We start from the raw sequence: 18,625 nt of genomic DNA, 5'->3' as shown, positions 1-18,625 counted from the left end.
GAGCTAGAAGTGTAGAGAAACCCCTTGCCTAACCATAAAGGGAAAGGGGTGGTAGTAGTAGTAATACATGGGAACCCGGCAGAAGTAGGAGAATCCGAAGGATCCTTCCACCCGAGCACATTCAGGACCCTCCAAAAGAATCCCAAGTTCAGGTCACTATTCAACCAATTGGGATTTGGACCAGAAGCAAAAAGGGTGGCCACAGAGTCTTTCATGAGCATAGCAGCAGATTCAGGAATGGAATGCTTTACAGCAGAGTCACATGCTAGTCGAGCTTTCCTGGAGACAACCAATGCAATAACCTTTATCGATGAAGACATGGAGATTGAGCACCCAGACCACCGTAGACCCCTTTATCTAATGGCCACCATAAACGGCGTCCAAATCAGAAGAGCACTGGTGGACACGGGGGCATCGCTTAATCTCATAGCCTTGAGTACCCTGGAAGCTGTGGGCTTAGTTGACAGAAGGATCTCGAGGGCTCCCATGGAAATAACAGGATTTGGAGGATCGGTGGAATCAACAGAAAGATACGTGCAGCTAGCCTTAAGGGTAGGGCCAATAGTAGCCCTGACAAGGTTTCATGTGATTAACGTAGAAGTTTCTTACCATGTGTTGTTGGGACGCCCGTGGCTTCATAAACATCGCCTTATTCCATCTACGTTCCATCAATGCATTAAGGGGAGACTGAATGGGAGGCCCGTAAGGATCCCTGCCAACAGTAATCCTTTCAGCCAGGGAGAAGTGAACTTTGCAGAAACGATGTTCTATGATGAATTGGAGCTAGATGATGAGAGCCCCGCCCCGAGGACCCTAGGGGCACCCATCCTAGAAGAAGAAGAAGAAGGAGGGAGGGGCACCCGTGACCGGAGGAACCTTCTGGAAAGAAAAAGACAAAAGAGGGAGTCTAGCTCTTCAGGATCCCGAGAATGTGTGTTGGTACGGGAACCCGGAGGGAGGCTAATCTACCGTTTGTGAAGGTGCGCGGGACCTGAATGCATTATGCAGAAAGGTCCCGGACCACCAAGCTGCATGATGGCCCAAGAAGAAATTCCAGAAGAACCAGTTAAGGAAGCCCAGATTCAGCCTGAGGAAGAATTAAAGAAATAGATTTGGGAACCGAACCGGGATCCCGAAAGCCTGTCTTCATTAGCAGTCAACTGGTGGCACAAGAAAGGAAACAACTGGTAACCTTACTTCAAAAATACAGAGATGTGTTCGCATGGAACTATGATGAGATGCCTGGTTTGGACCCAGGATTGGTAGTCCATTCTCTTAATGTGGACCCAGTGATGAGGCCAGTAGTTCAACCAGCTAGGGTTTTCCACACCGAGGTAGAAGCTCAAATAGTTCAAGAGGTCAAAAAGTTGCTAACAGTTGGTTTTATCAAACCCATCCAACACCCAAAATGGCTTTCCAACATTGTACCTGTGAAGAAGAAAAATGGTCAGATCCGTTGCTGTGTGGACTTTCGCAACTTGAATAAGGCGTGCCCTAAAGATGAATTCCCCTTGCCCAATATCGACCTCCTTGTGGATTCAGCTACAGGAAGCTCAATGTTCTCATTTATGGATGGGTACAGTGGGTACAACCAAATCCGCATGGCTGCCAAAGATGCAGAGAAGATGGCATTCAGAACTCCAATTGGGAACTTTTACTACACTGTAATGCCCTTTGGCCTCAAAAATGCGGGGGCTACGTATCAGCGAACCATGACAGCCATTTTCCATGACATGATACATTAGGAGATGGAAGATTATGTAGATGACATTGTGGTCAAATCAAAGACCAGAACAGGACATTTCCAAGTACTTAAGCAAGTCTTTGAAAGATGCAGGAAGTACAAGTTACGTATGAACCCCATGAAATACGCCTTCGGAGTGTCTGTTCGAAAGTTCCTTGGGTTTCTGGTACATCACAAAGGCATAAGTGTGGATCCAGCCAAGGCCACAACTATCGCCACAATGAGAAGACCAACTACTGTTAGGGAACTCAAAAGTTTCCTGGAAATGGTCCCCTATATTAAGAGATTTGTGCCTGGTTTGGCCTCAGCTACGGCAGGTCTATCCAAACTGTTGAAAAAGGGGACTGAATTTACCTGGGGAGCAGAGCAGAGCAGTAAGAGGCTTTCCAAAGAATTCAGGGCATCATGAATCATTTGCCCACCCTCCAGGCACCAGTACGTGGGTGACCTCTGCTGTTATACTTAGCATCAAATTCCCAGGCAATAGGAGCTTTGCTGGCACAAGAAGACGACTAGGGGAATGAGCAGCCTATTTACTATGTAAGCAGAACACTCAAGGATACCGAGACCAAGTATCCCAGAATAGAGAAAGCCTGCCTAGTAATCATCTACGCGTCCCAAAGGCTGAAGAGGTACTTCTCAGCTCACCAAATCCTTTTGGTGACTAAGTCCCACCCTATAAAAGCACTCCTGCACCAGCCTCTTCTCACGGGAAGAATAGCACAATGGCTAGTCTTGCTCTCTCAATATGACATAGGCATCAGAACTCCCAAGGCTGTCAAAAGCCAGGCCATAGCAGATTTGCTAGCTTAGTTCCCAAGAAAGGAGGAAGGCCCGCTGAGCGAAGAAATCCCTAGTGAGGTAGCAGTAACAGAGATCCCAGGAAAGAAATGGACCATGAGGTTTGACGGGTCGGCTACAACAACTTCAAATGGGGTAGGAATTGTATTAAGTTGTGAAAATGGGGACATCATACCCTTGTCTTTCAAGCTTGGTTTCTCGTGTTCTAATAATGCAGCTGAATATGAGGCATACTTAACCGGGCGGACTATAGCACTCAGCATAGGAGTGAAACATATGAGAGTGTTGGGAGATTCCAATCTTGTAGTCTCCCAAGTGAAAGGTGACTTCGCGTTACGGGAACAAAGCTTAGCAGCCTACAGAACTTGGGCACAAAGGCTGGAGTTGGAATTTCAGACCTTTAGCATAGAGTACACTCAAAGAAGTGAAAACAGGTTTGCTGATGTGCTCGCCACTCTAGGATCCCAAATACCATTTAATGGGAGAGACACGCTGATAAAAATAGGAAGGCAGGAACATTCTATTGTAAGGATCCTCCAAAGATGTACCCTGGAGAGTCCAAACAGTGGGATTGGAGGAGCAAAGTCAAAGAAAAGATGAAAGAGGCAGGGCCCAAAGGGAACATCAAAGAACTAATGGATTACACTCAGATAGAAGGGGAATTGTATAGAAGGCTGCCAAGTGGAATATTGTCCAGATGTATCACCGAGAAGGAAGGAAAGCTGAAGCTAGAAGAATTACATACCCAAGCTTGTGGAGTTGCAGAAAAGGTCAGCCTATATAGAAGGATGCAACGCATGGGGTATTACTGGCCAAATATGGACAAGGAGGCAGCAATTATACAGGAGAAATGTCAGGAGTGTCAGTTGGCAACAGATAAAGAAGAAAGCTACGTTGTGTTTGTTGTAGAAGATTGGCGGGTTCCTTTCATAGGATACCTGGCTCAGGGGATCTTGCCAACTGACAGAACACTAGCCCACAAGCTTAAGAAACTAGCGGACATGTATTTCCTGCAGAACGACATCTTATTCAAAAAGGGATACAATGGGGATCCCCTAAGGTGCCTGGGGCCAAAGGAAGCTAGAGAAGTAGTCAGGGAAGTTCATTCCGGAGATTGTGGAAGTCACCCGGGGAAAAGAAGGCTGTATAAGCAATTACAGTTGTTGGGATATTACTGGCCAACGATGAAAAGGGACTCTGAGGAGCTAGTCAAAACATGCCATGCCTGCCAAGTCCTGGGAGATGCAATTCACACTCACCCAAATGTTCTACAAGATATGACGACACCATGGCCTTTTCACACTTGGGGGCTTGATCTCATAGGGCCTATAAACCCTCCATCCAACGGTTACATATGGATCCTGGCAGCCACCGAGTACTTTACAAAATGGGTAGAGGCCATCCCTTTGAAAAAAGCCACTGGAGCAGCCGTAGCAAATTTCATTTGAAACCACATCATTACAAGGTTCGGGATCCCCAGAAGATTGATCAGTGACAATGGAACCCCATTTATAAACAAAGACATGAAGGGGTTAATTGAAGCATATCACATCAAGCATGGGAGGTCTACCCCATACTACCCATAAGGAAACGGCCAAGCTGAAGCTACCAATAGGGTAATGTTGAAGATCCTTAAGAAGATGAAGCATGAGTATGGAGGGAAATGGAGTGATCATCTGGCAGATGTACTCTGGGCATGTAGGAGCTTTGTAAAGACAGCCACAGGATTCTCCCCATTTTCCCTAGTCTATGGAACAAAAGCTATCAGCCCCGTGGAGTTAGTCATTCCTACACCAAAGGTAGTTCTGGAAGAGAGCCAAGAAGAGAGTGAGAACACAAACAATGAAAGGAGGCTGGCAGATCTGGAAGGGGTAGAAGAAGAAAGAAAGCTAGCCAAGAAAAGAAGCCAGAGGTACCAGCAAAGAATGACTAGAGCATATGCACAAGCAGTACGCCCAAGAATGTTCACTGAAGGGCAATTCGTACTAAGGATGGCGGAGTACGTAAAGAGGAACCTACCAGGGTCCTCCAAGTTCACCCCAAAGTGGGAAGGACCCTACATCATTAGTGCAGCCCATGAGAGTGGGTATTATTACCTTACCAAGGAAGATGGGACAGTCCTGACAGAACCCATAAACGGGAAATGACTGAAACAATACTATGCATAAGGACGAAGGGATCCCGGCACATCAGGATCCTTTTACCAGCTTCACAACCCGCTAAGTGTTTTTATTTCCTTCAGCTTTTGTCATGAATTCTGGTCTAAATGATTTTGTTCTGGAACCTATGATAGATTGACACTCTGTGGTCAATACTACACTAAATGATTTTCTTTGTTCCTTAAAAGATGACCATATTTTAATGAAGTTCCTTTTTTCAATATTTGAGTCTTTCTTTTAACACTGCAAAGTCCAAGTTTGGATAGATTTAAGGAAGGATACCTGAGTAAAAAAAAAAGAGAAAAAGGTATGTAATACCCTTTTACATATGGCCCAGGATTCACCTAACAGATAATTTCAAATACCCCACAGACAGTTCCAAGTGCATAGGTCTAGGATCACAGGCAAAAGTAAAATACCCAAGATACCTAGCCTAGCACTTCACAAAAGAGGGGAACCTGTCAAAGCTCATGAACTGGGACCGTATCTCAAAAAAAAAAAAAATATATATATATATATATATATATACAAGGGAAAAGATACCAGTGTACCCAGTTCAGTACTTGCACAATAGACCACCGGGTACCTAGACTAGAACTTACAGTGAAGCCTGTAGGAACCATGGTCCAGGACTCAGGAAAGAAAAGAGAAAAGTCATATATCAAAAAAAAAAAAAGGCAATATATCCAAGAGAAAGGCAGATCCACATACTAAGAAATTAGAAGCAGTTTTGAAACACAAACCAAAAAAAAAAAAGAGCAATGTTCAAAAAAAAAACTTATACAACCCCAAACTGTTTATACAAATCTAAAGAAAGCTAAGGAATGAGGTCGGCCAACAAGGAGCCATCCGGGGGAATGATAGGCACAGTTGAAGTAGAAAGAATCCTCTACCGCTTAACCTTCAAATCTTGTAAAACCTTGTGAGCATGAGCCAAATTTTCCTCAGCAGCAGCTATCTCAACGTCTATGCTCTTGGAGGATTGCCTCTGAAACAGCATATGAGCCAACAGGTGCAAGTGATCCAACAAAAAAGATAAATCGAACTTGGCCTCCAGAAGGTCTTGGACCACCCCTCTCCACTCCAGAAGCCTTTCTTCAGACAAAGAGTCCACAGAAGAATTCCTCAGTGAAACCAGCACAGCGCATAACAACTCCATCAAAATATTGCCCAAAAAAATGCCTCCCCTGAAGCCACTGGTGAAATCCCCGTGACTCTTGATCAGACTCTCTAACAGCGGCAGACCTTCAACAGGAACAGAGAAACGCAGGAAGATGCCATAAGAAGACCCAAAAGAATAGAAGTGGCTGGCAGGAAGGCTGTTAAACTCCAAGAGGTCAAAGCGAGCTAGGAAGGAGGAAAGCCTTAAATCAAGATCTAGGGCAGCCACTCCCGAGGCGTCCCCCATCACTGTGTCACCGCCTGTAGAGACTGGAGGACTTGCAGCCTTTTGCTTTGACTGAGGATCAGCAATTCGAACGGATCTCACAATTCCTTCAGGGATAACAGGCTCAGAATCTTTAAAGCTTGTATCAATATTCGTAAAAGAAAAGGAAAAGGAAGAACAGATTTTGTCTTTAAAAAAAAAAAAAAGAAAAAAAAAAAAAAAAAAAAAAAAAAAAACAAACCAGTACCAGCTTCTTGAGGCAGAGCCTCTTCTTCTTGATCCCCTGATTTCCTTGAAGATTCTGAGAAAGAACATAAAGCAAGTTGAAGAAAGGGTGAAGAACTAGTGGCAAAATGGCTAAAGGAAGGAAGAGATGCAGGGGGCTTCGCCATGGAAGAAGGAAAAGAAAAGAGGGTAGGGAAAGAAAGAAAGAAAAAAAAAAGAAGCACAGTGGAAACAGCTCGCACTCACCTTCTGAGCTTTCTAATTCCAAGGAGGAGGCAACACTGGGAGCAGACCTCGCACTGACTTGACCTAAAAGGAGAAAGAAAAGAAGGAACTAAAAAAAAAACGGGAAAAGAAAAATAGAGATGAAATGCTATTTTAAGGGAAACATGGCTCACCTATTTGTTTGGATAAATGAGTGTCTCCCAAAGTCCCTTTATTTGACAATGTTTAAGGAAACACAGTTCTGATGGGACTAGGAGTGCGCTCAAGATGAGGACTTTGAGATGTAGGGATCTTAGGGGCTTCGGGATCCTGAGAATCCTGGGAACCCTGCATCGGTTGCCCGGTCTCCTCAGCCAGGCCACCACTAGGGGGCTTCTCCCCCACAATAGGAAATGCAATAGAAAGGGCTGTAACAGCTTCTTCTTCCAGAATTTTACCAGTCATAGGAGGAGACACCTCCACCTAAAAAAAAGGGGGGGAAGCAGTGCTAAGTGAAAAACAATGGGGTAATGCAAACAACACAGTACCAGAGCAAAAGAGGGAAAACATGATCAAAGAAAACACATACCACGTCATCACCAGAAGATTGACTTTTGCCCTTCTTGAAATCAGACTTGCGTTTGAACTGCAAAGGAAACCATCACTCGTCAGCAAAGAGGAAATAACTGCAATAATATGAACAAGTGAAAAAGAGAGAAGAAGGAAAGAAATCTTGCCCTTCTCTCTCTCTCTACAGATTCTCTAGAAGTCTTTTGTTTACTACGAGTACGCCCAGAGGGTCCTAAAGGGGGCTGGAATACAAAATCAGAGGATCCTAAAGAACCATGGATTGAAGCAGTCACAAGAACCTGGGAAAAAGAAGACTCTACCTTGGTCTTCTTCCGGGTCCTTGAAGCCAAAGGTTGCCCGACATCCTTGGCTTCCTGGGATACCAAATGTGTTTGAGATTTCCAAGTTTTTCTTCTTTTCGTCTCAGGACCAACCTTCACACCCTCCGTACTTTCCTCAACATCAACTGTTTTCATTTTTCCTGGCTTGACATCCTTACCTTTACCCGAAGTGGTAGCAGCACCTATTGTCTCCACTGCACCTTTCTTAATAGGTACTCTAAAGGAAGTGCCAATAATGAGACTGCAACCCAACCAAGTCTCAGGAAAATCTTGCGCATAAGTCACCCAACCTCCCCTGGAGGCATGCCACCCTGCGAACCCAACATTGCTACTTACGGCAGCAGAAACAATTCCAGCAGTAGGAAGGGATAAACGCCTATTGAATGTCGGAGCAGAAGCAATACCAAGATTTGGGGTTTCCCGAACTAAACTAGAGCCAACATAGTCAATGAAAGACTTCTGTATGCTTCTCCAATAACTAGTATAGCCACTAGAAGCAAAAACTCCTCTCTGGGAGTTAGGTACTGCAAATTGGGGGCTCCTCCGTGACCAATAAGAAAAGGCCTGCAGCCTCAAGAAAGGATCCAAAGAAGGAAGGGACGGCACTACGTCCTTAAAAACTAGAGGAATGTCTTGGTCAAAACCAAACTGCCAGAGCACCCGGTGTGCTGAATAATGGGTATATTTTGGGCCACTCAAAGAGGGCACAGGAAGCCAAGAGGGGCTAGTGCAAGCAAGATAAGCCAGACTGCCCTCATCACCACGGCCAAGTCAAAAGTATTACTTATAGAAGATAAAAAGGAACACAACACAGAATCACACGCAAAGCCAGGGCCAAACTCACGAGGAGATCTCCAATGTAAGTTCCCTGCTTGATCAAATAACTCCACAAGATTGAGGCCACCACCTTTCAAGCTAATCCAATGAAAAATAATGGGAAAAGCATCAGTCAAATTGCCACAAAGACCCTTCACTATGTCAGGGGATCCTTGGAATTTATCCTTCACAAATTTCAAATTCCTGCACTTGGCTAAAGTAGCTGCAGAACGGTCCCACATAAAAATCTGAAGGATAGCACAATGAAGAGACGAGGTAATAAGAATCACCCTCAGTCTCATCTCCACGAAGCTGGTCCAATTGAGAATACACATGACCTAAAAACAGAGGGGCTAAAGGATATTGGGTACCTCAAGCCAACTTGATCGCTAATGGAAAAAAGGAAGACTTAACCCCGTACCCAGGAAACTCGCTGAACAAGAACTTGCTAAGCCAAAATGCCAGAAAACCAGCCCACCTCACATCCTTATTCTTCTCACGGGAAAGGGTCATCACCCATCTCCCCATTCTAGCCGACTTACCACCAGGAGAGGCAGCACGACCACCAAAATGGCCAAACAGTTTATCTTCCACCACAAGATCCTCTTCAGAAAGGTTGATATCAAAGGGACTCTCATCACCAAACACCGGGAGAAGGAAGTTGTTAACCACGTCCTCCAGGGTAATCGTCAATTCACCAACAGAAAAGAAAAAAGTATGAAGGGAAGGGCACCAACGACGTACCAGATGTCTGAGCCCTTTGGCGTCTCTGAAACCCTCAAGGTTTCTGGAAATAGCCACTGCCTTTAGGATACCAGTGCGCTCCAGGCGACCCACAAACTCCGCATCAGACAGCTCCTTGTCTACCCAAATGGGCTAGCCTTGGATTTTTCCTGGGACAAAATCAAAGAAGATAGGCACCGCCTCTCGAATTCCTTGTCTAATCTGAAGGTCAAAAATCTCTCTAGGGTCTGGAACCTGGGCGGAACCAGCAAAACCCGCTTGGCCAGAAAACATCCAGGCATGAGGAGACGGAGGAGCCTCGCCATGAGATACATGAGGAAAAAACGGACTGGGAGAATACCAGGGATCCCGTAAAGGGAAGGCCGGACGTTCAGTAACTTTGCGAGAATCACTCAGAGCGGAACCAGAAGAACCTTCGCCCTCAGAAGGACTGAGGGTACGCTTTCTCCTTTTTCGGGAAGAAGAAGAAGCCATTGGAACAACATGAATGATGAGAAGAGAAGAAATTGAAAGAACAAAAAAGGGGAAGACAGGAATAACAGAGAAGAAAAGAAAAAAAGAGAGACCCAAGAATGAAAGACTCAGATATGCAAAGTGATAAGGTGAAACGGCCACAATAATGGCGCAAAGAGCAGTTGGAGAAGAAAATGTATGGAAAGACGCGCCAGTTGCCAAAAATTTAATTTTGAAGAAGGGATTAATCAGCGGTTATTAATGAAAAGTAACAGGAAACGAGAAAAGTGGGTAGAGGAATTTCACCTCAAATACTCAACTGCCACGTCCCGTGCAAAGAGGAAACTACAAAAAAAATAAGGGAATGCAACACATAGTAAAAGTCTAAGGTGACCAAAAGCAGCAGAAAAAGGTCGGGATCCTAAATAAGAAAGAAGGGAACCCAAGAGAAATTAAAAAGAAAAAAAGGGGGATCCTACAAAAATCTTAGAAAACTTGAATTACTCACGCGTGGGCTTCAGGTAACCCACGAGCTCGGGGGGCTAAATGTTCAGGTCTAAAAGGGATCACAGTGAGGGAGGCCCAAAAGAGTGAGCCAGACCCAAAAGGAAAACACAAGCTAAGTCTAAATAAGCAGGTGCAAGGGGACCACGAAAGAATAAAAAGGCCCAGGAGGCTTGAAGCCCAAACGAAGAAACATCAAGAAGGAAAAGAAACTCACAGCAAGAGGCTAAGTAGCCAGGATCCTCAGCAATCATCAAGGGGCGCGGATCCTTCCAGGCGCATAGTCAAAGAAGATTAAGACAGCTCGAAAGAAAAGGACGGGAAAAGAAAATAAGAAACAGAGCAAAGAAACACAAGCGCCAAAAGACCCAGCGACCTCTCATGACACAAGCAGGAAGCGTCTTGGGGAACCAGAACAGAGAAATACGAAAAAGAGAATGGCATCAGGCGACTTTCAATTTGGCAGAATGGGATTCCTCCCAGATGGGAAAAAAGGGCAAACAGGGAATTGACAAATGGTGAGACCGAGAAGGGCATACCTCAGCACATCCTGAAGAAGGTAACCAACTAAGGACTTTCAAAGGAATCAAAGCTGAAAGAAGGAAAGAATGAGAAAAATGGGAAATAGAACCTGCTGAGTGAAAGGCACGGAACAAGCTCTGTTCACAAGAAGGCAAAACAGGGGAACCAATGGTTCCCCTGGAAGGCCAGAACTTCATTATAAAAGGAAGGGGTAGGTTATGAAGAAAAGGCAGCGAAAAAGAGAGAAAAAAAAAAGAGAGAGATTTTTTAGAGAAAAGAACTATCAGTAAAGTTGTGGTGAAGAGAAAGAAAACACTAAGGGAAAAATGAATATTGCTTCCCGGTATCCTGTAAAAGCCACTATTGCACATACTCGGATTCAAAGAGAATCAAACTTTGCAAGTTTTGAAGGCTGAAATAGCCATTCAAGACTGTAATTTTTGAGCTTGATTGAACCTTGTATCACGTCCTAGTGAGCTTTCAGTAACTTAACAAAGAACATATTAATGAAATATGTCTTAGTAATTCAAGGATCCCTTTAACATTATTTTGTACCTCTTTGTTGATCCTGTTTTCTTTTCCGAATTTATCTTGTTGTTTTGGAATGTCTCTTCATACGAATATCCTTGCTTGTCATTTTACTTGTATTGTAGGAAGCATCCCCTGTGCATCACTTGACTCTTAAACAGCTTGTTAGCAGCGGTGAGTCAAGGCTCGGTTCACCAAACCTCTTATTAGGCCCGGGATCCTTGGGCCTGAGTGTCACAAAAAAAAGGCACTCTCACAGGTTTTTCTAGGTTTTAGTGGGGGTGGTCTGTGGCCATGGAGATCGGTGTGGTCATGGAGATTGGTATGGGTCTTGAATTTGTGTTTACAGGTTTGGTTGTAGGTGGGGTTTTTTTGGGTTTCTGTAGGAGTGGGTGGTCGGTAGTGGCCGTGGAGATCAGTGTGGCCATGTTTGTGTTTCGGAGATGGAGATGTCTCGGTGAGTTTGGTTTCGTGTTTGTGGTTTTTATTTTTTTATGTGAATTTGTATATTTATTTCTTGGGTTTATAGGGTTTGATTTACTAGAGGTTTCTGAGTTTGATTTCTTGGATTTGTTGGGCTTGATTTACTGGATGTTTATGGGTTTGATTTCTTAGATTTATTGGGTAGTTTATGAGTTTGATCTCTTGGATTTATTAGGTTTGATTTACTGGATGTTTATGGGTTTGATTTCTTGGATTTATTGGGTTTGATTTGGGGAAGAACATGAAGCATGAAGTTCATGTCCTGTCCTGGGGAAGAAGAACAATGTTCTTCCAAAAAATAATGAAAAGCAAAAAAAAAAAAAAAAAAAAAATTAAGATGTTTAAAAAAAATTTATTTCGTTATTTGTTTTTTAATTTTCTGAGATGGCTTTTTTATTTATTAAAATGCTGACATGGATGTTGATGTGGTATTTATTAATGTTATTTTATTAGCCACATCAGCATCTAATATGCCACCTATGCACTTCGTTTGCCATCTTAGATTTTTCTGTTACTGGGTTGACGAGGGACCATTTTAAAAACGAGTTTAAAAAATCAAGGATTGACCTAGGCATGGCTTTCCATTATTAGAAATACAATATTGAGTATTACATTGGATTTCCCTTCAAATCTTATCAGCCTTGATTCCATTTCCCTTCGCTTCTTTGTTTCTTGAATCTGGAATCCTGAATCTTGTCTGCTAGAATGAGGTGTCTCTACCCTGGACGCTCTGTCTCCTTTTATGACTTCCCTACAGCTATGAGAGGTTTTCGGTCAGCCGAGTCCGAATGCATACCGCCAGTAGAACGGCATTGAATAGTCCCTAGATCCTTATAGTGAAGGTGAGTAGGGATTTCCTAAAGTGCCACAACCCAGCCATAAAAGTACGGAGGTATCCCTCCAGTTATACTGCTAGAGTATAACCAGAGAACGACATGAGTAATACTCTAAAGAAGGACATATTGGTTGGAGAACTTTTTTTAGAAAACACATTGAAACTATTATTATAACAACATCACAGTACAGATATATCCTGGATAAGAGCTTGCTGAATATAACAAGGAATCTCTTCAATCCAAATTACATCATTGACAAGGTTTTGAGCTTGTCTTGCTAGAATATGGGCTGGCTTATTGCCAATTCTGCGTACATGAGAGAAATGAACAACACCAATTTCAGCACCTAACTCATGAATGCCTTCCATAATAGCATCAACAGAACAGGGTGGTAGTGTAAGTCGCTTGAGAGCATTGGAGATTATCAAGGAATCACCTTCCAGCACAACATCTCACAGCCCCAAATGCCTTGCCAGCAACAGACCAGCCTCATAGGCCTTAGCTTCAACTTCGAGTGATCCCAATGGAGCTTTAATTTTTCTGCATAAAGCTGCCTTTAATCTGCCTTCAACATCTCTTATCACAACACCAATCCCAGCTCTGCGTCAACTACTTGGTTGACTCGAAAAACGTTTTTCGCGGCAACATACTATTTTTAGTGTCAATTATTAGTTGACGCTAAAAGTCGTTTTTTCTTGTAGTGCAAGACTAGCATTGTTTTATTTGAAATGGAAAGGACTAAAATCTATAGACGTAGAATGGCAATCAAGTTTCTAGAAAAAAGGAATGAAAGAAAGAAATGGCAATCAAGAAGAATGAAAGTGTATATATATATATATATATATATTTTTTTTTTTTTTTGAGAAAAGAGTTGATTAAAATTCGTATTGTAATTTTTGTTCAATTTACAATTATTTATTTCCATATTGACTGGTTAGTTTTATTTATGCATATAGGTCATATCTGAGAACAGAATACAATTTGTTTCATTAAGCACACACAAATTGGATATGTCAAAATTCAAATCTCCTAAAAAGAAAAGGTGGAAAATTAAGTAAGAACATATATAATAAAATGATTTAAGACATCAAATTTTGAATTTAACATTTTATATTATTAGTTCAGTTTCTTTGATATGCCAAATTTCATTATTGATTTCTGCCTTGGTATCTCTCTCTTGACTTTTCTCTATATAGTATCCAAAGTGAGATTCTTGCTCCAACCGGATGGAAGTAAATGCAAATCTTAACTCTTATTCCCACTCTTCCTAGGTGTTGAACGTTTATTCAAAACACTCGATGTTTGTGCAAACCAGAGCAAGGTGAATATGAAGAAAGGAAATGAATCGTCATGTTTGATCGATTTCAGGATGCAAGAAACTGTGAAAGAGTTGACAGCTATACCTGAAGTGGGCAAAACTATGAAAATATTTCTTTTTTGGTGCTGGACATGTTTTGTAGTTAGTTCTTTAATATAAAACTGACAATGAAGAAGAATATGAGTTTAATACAAATGATTAAATGGGATTTATAGTAATGTCAAGGAGATTTTGCTTCTAGGACTCCATCATGATTCATATACAAATATTTGTCCACTGTCTCACGCTAGACAGTGGACTTCGTCGCTCCTCTGGGTTGTGATTCCCCCAAAGAAGTCTAAGAATGCGTCTGGGAAGCGCAAAATGCTTTGGGTTTTGCGCTTCCCTGAGGCAAGTTTGCGTTTCAGATTTTTTTTTTTTTTTTTTTTTTCCCAGTCGTAACTTTTTGACTTTTCTTCTGTGAACAGTGCTCTCGTGCACTGTTCATGGGTCCTACAAACTACACTTTTTAGCAACTTTTTCATTAAAAATAGATCCCACGGTACTATTCACACATTTAAAAATTATTTTGCTACAGTGTTTTTCAGTTTTCAGTTTAAGTTTTCAGTTTTCAGCTATATCCAACCAGACCCTAAAAAGATTGATAGTGAGATATTGGAAGACATTAGGGCTACGTGGTTTTATACTTTAATTTTGCTCTATTTCTCTTACTCTCTCAAGTTCAATGTTCAAATTACAAAGTCTAAGCCTTTTAAAAAAAAAATGATATAGCAGGATTTGAACTTATAACGCTCGTTCCATGGTAATTATTCTTTATCATAAACTCATTACACAAATGGATTTATTGGAACCCAAATAAACTTTAAGCTTTTGAACAAACAAGAAAAAAAAAAAGCTTAAAACAACAATTTTGTTACGCATATAATCATAAAGACTCACAAAAGATTTATTTATTTATTTATTACCAACCAAAAGGTTACATACTTTAAACAATGAACCAAAAAACACTAGAACTTGTTTTCTTGTAATCAAGCTGTAGGCATAGAATTAATGTAGATGAGATCTGGCAATGTTTCCATTGCCTCCTTTTGGATAAAACCCACCAGGTTTATGCTCATCACCGGAGCCATAAACAACCCTCAATATCTCCTCAGCGGTCCTATCATATGCAACAGAGTCTGCATCTCCAGCAAGCGCGTTCCCATTAATCTTTCCCTCAGCACCTACAGATTTGGGAACCCAAAGACCTTCATCTTTGACACCTTCATGTCCAAGCTTGTTCCTTAGATCCGAAAAGTAATTTGAAAACTGTGCCACCGTTATTCCATATGGTTTCACAATCTTGTGTGCATGCTCATACAGGTATGCTCGAATAACTGCATCTTGGCCCGATTCCACACCTAATAGGCCTGCAACGAGCTAAACATATACACATCCACATTCTTATCATAATAACTTCATGATTTTTGGACAAGTAGTAATATATTATGATATCAGAGTAAGTGTTATGAACTGAATTTCTGTTTTTGTGCTCTACTAATCTACCTTTCAAATCAAAAAAGGGTTTGGTTTAAATTAAACTTGGTGTAACTTTTATCAATGTTATATCACTTAATAACTATATATCAAACGTGGAATTTGACAAATCCACTGTTAAATAACTTGAATTGCATTGTCTCCTTATACCTTATATGCATGCAAAATATAAAGACGAGCAGAGATTAATTATAATGTCATATATAAAATGTTTAACTTTCCATTTTTGTACTTTGAAGTTAGGCAGAAAAAATGAGTTGATGGAGTAAAAAGGAAAATTACATATAATTGATACCAAATTTAGCGTGTATGTTAAAAATTTAGAGAACATAGGTAATCCAACAATAGGATTTTTAAAATATTAATCCCAAAAAAAAATATTAGGTGAGTTATACCAAATATAAGTTGATTATGGACCTTTGAAAAATTACAAATTCCATTCGTCAAGCTTGATCATTTCTAAGAGGAAAAATGATAGTTTATTCTATAAAAAACAATGGTAGTATATAACTATGTATATATACACACACATGCACGTAAAAGCAAAAAATTGTGATTACTGTTTATTTCTTAGAACATTACTAGGGATCAATAATCAAGTTTAAATATCAGTTACCCTTCTAGAAGTAGGGGCTTGGAGTTTTGGAATTGTTCCAACGTAGCCCGTGAGTCCAACATAAGGAATAAGGTAAGATGCAAGGAGGTAGTGAACTCCACTATAATAAGGATCAAAAGGTGGGGACAGCTTTTTCCCTACTGCAGCATCGACCACTTTTGCAAATGATTCTTTACTTAAGTCCAATAATGGTCTTGGAAATCCTTTAACAACTTTTTGAATGGCCCTGCATCAAGAACTTAATAGTTAGTACCTTTGACATTTAAAAGAAATTATTGCTACGATAGGATTTAAAGTTTATAGTATCTACGTTATGATAATTGTTGTTTGTCATTATGTTAAGCCATCAATGTGTTTCTTTTCATTATAGATGGTATTCAAATCCAAATCCCTTATTCAACGATGAAAATCTTTATCTAATAAACTAACTAGAACCCATTAGTCATTATACCAACACACATAAAGACATAAATAAATTAAATAATGATTTCAAGAGAAAAACCTCAAGTGTCCAACTTCTTGGTAAGCAAATTGCTCAATAACATCCCTGGTAAAAGGATCCAAATTTGCCTTTTTAGCACCAATGGGTGTTGGACCTCCCTGGGTTAAATTTGGAGCAACTTTATCTAATCCATAACCCAGAGCGCCATACAAAAAGAATTCAGCTTCAAAGAACTCTAAATTTAGAGGAAATTCCAGAAGATCCACATCTGCTTTTGCGATTGATGTGTGTGAGTCGAGTTCAGAAGAATAAAATTTGGGAAGGAAGAGTAGGGATATTAGTAAAGTGGTGATGGTGGTTGTGCTAGCAGCAGTTAGTGCCATAATTTTCTTTTTTGCTGTCTATTTTGTTGCTAGATAGCTACTCTTAGATATGTCTGATTGATGTTACTACTGTTTATATTTATATATAATCTCTGGCTGGTTATATTTAGAAAAATGCCACATTGCTAACGTCGTTGGTTTTTTTTTTCCTTCTTTTTTTGATAAGGCTAATGTCATTGTTTGTATTTAGAATAATGCCAATGTAGATATGTCAGATTGATGCTGTAGCTACTGTTTATATTTGGAATAATGTCAATGTACGTAGATATGTCAAATTGATGATGCAGCTACTATTTATATTTGGAATAATATGGACATTATTTTTGGATGGTTCGGTGGCTGTTGAATGGGGGATGATTTGAAACGGTAAAACTAATTCTATTTTATTTGAGTTGTTAACTTATGATGCACTGATGCTAATGTGGACTTTGTCACAACCAATTCTAAAAGCTAAATTGGCACTTGACTCGTACAATAAGTCTAATAACAACCGTTTCTACCATTTTATTATTATTTTTTTAGATAAAAATTCAACCATATTTTTCGTAGTTGCTGAAGTGGTGGCTTATGATTGATATATGTTGTGTATGTAGCATTATTTGGTTTCCATAGGCTTTGGCTTATAGTCATGCACATTGAGTCTATCCATTATGTGACATGGATGTCCCTTAGGAGGCTTATGCGCACGCTCTTTATGAATCCATGAAATGGTCTATTTCTAGGCGCTATTCAATGGCAATTTTCCTGCTGCAACTGGATGTAAATGATTGACAAATATAAGATAAAAGTTACAAAATGTGGAGAATGTGGCAAACCGTAGAAGTATGCAAGCAACCCACGAAAACCGTCTCCTTATAGTGATATTGAATTCATTAAAATATTTTGTTAAATCGGGAGAAACGATTTGAATTTTGGATGTCCTCGTTATAATTACCAAAAAGTGCAAATTAATTTTCAAAGTTATTGGCAAATATAACTGTCCATTTCGTGGACCTAAAAAACATCATCCAATGCTTTTTATCTGCAATAAATCATTATACGATGAGTGTCTATAAATAAACATCAAAAAATTTATATTTGCTTCTACTTATGGGTGATTCTATTTTTCAAGTCTTCAAGAGTTATTTCTCAAAAAAAAGTCTTCAAGAGTTGTATTTTATATCTCAAGATATGGCTATTATAAACTATTAGTATATAATCTGTGTCTACACACAGGAATGATAAATTGAAGTGGTTCTATTGATGTTAGCTTGAATTATTAAATATATAGGACACTAGTTCGATCAAGATATTTAGAGGTACTAAAATGATTTTTCCTTACAATTTTCATGATATTAGTTACGCCAAATTTCTCATTACATTGTTATTATGTGTATAATTTTGAAAATCACTATTGGATACTACATAAGTACATATACAATATCAATTCAAAATCATTGTATGTGAAATTCTACTAAATTCAACACAAAAAAAAAAAAGAGAAAAAAAAAAAAAAAAAAGATTGGTCTAATAGTATCTCCTAAATTGAATGGGGATAGGTGCATTGGATCGTTCAGCTCAATTACAATTTTTTAGGTTCAAGATCTTCGCATACAAAATATCTGAATAGAAATATTATAAAATAAAAAATAAAAAAAAAATATATGCTCATTAGTTTAAAGAAAAAATAACAGCAAAAATTTAAATAATTTAATTTTTATGGAAAGCTAACAAACGCAAAATCCAAATTTGATTCTAATTGAATTTTCTTTAAACTTTGATATATATATATATATATATATGTAACGACTGAAATTGAATTGGTCCCAAAATTGGATTGGGCTCAAACACTAATGGCCCAAACAATAAATTTGTAGAGCGTGGATGGAAGAACTAGACCTATCCCAGAGGAAAAATGATTAGATTTAACGTTTCAAGACGGTTTGACACAAGTACAATTAGAAATCTATCTTCGGAAGAGCTTCAGTAACTTGTATCATATGGTTTCGTTTTAATATCCAATTGTCCAAGAGT

At 40.0% G+C, this 18,625-nt stretch overlaps 1 protein-coding gene across 3 annotated transcripts in view; it reads right to left on the bottom strand.

Moving 5' to 3' along the window:
- The window catches only part of LOC126688866 (desiccation-related protein PCC13-62-like), a 63,878-nt gene extending 47,210 nt beyond the window's left edge, over positions 1-16,668 (bottom strand). For 2 of the 3 annotated variants that reach the window (XM_050383752.1, XM_050383750.1), the window contains exons 1-2: positions 16,290-16,668; positions 15,788-16,013 (exon numbers count right to left, since the gene is read on the bottom strand). In XM_050383752.1, the coding sequence (XP_050239709.1) occupies positions 15,788-16,013; positions 16,290-16,612 (549 nt within the window). In that variant the 5' untranslated portion in view covers positions 16,613-16,668. Of the gene's footprint in view, positions 1-14,858; positions 15,055-15,787; positions 16,014-16,289 lie in introns of all 3 variants that reach the window. The other variant, XM_050383748.1, reaches the window with a different exon arrangement.
- Positions 16,669-18,625: the final 1,957 nt, after the last annotated feature.

The sequence above is a fragment of the Quercus robur genome, chromosome 6 (assembly GCF_932294415.1).
Source record: "Quercus robur chromosome 6, dhQueRobu3.1, whole genome shotgun sequence".
In the NCBI taxonomy this organism is placed as follows: domain Eukaryota; kingdom Viridiplantae; phylum Streptophyta; class Magnoliopsida; order Fagales; family Fagaceae; genus Quercus; species Quercus robur.
Note: the sequence above shows the minus strand (reverse complement) of the source record. Positions and strands in the feature narration are given on the sequence as shown.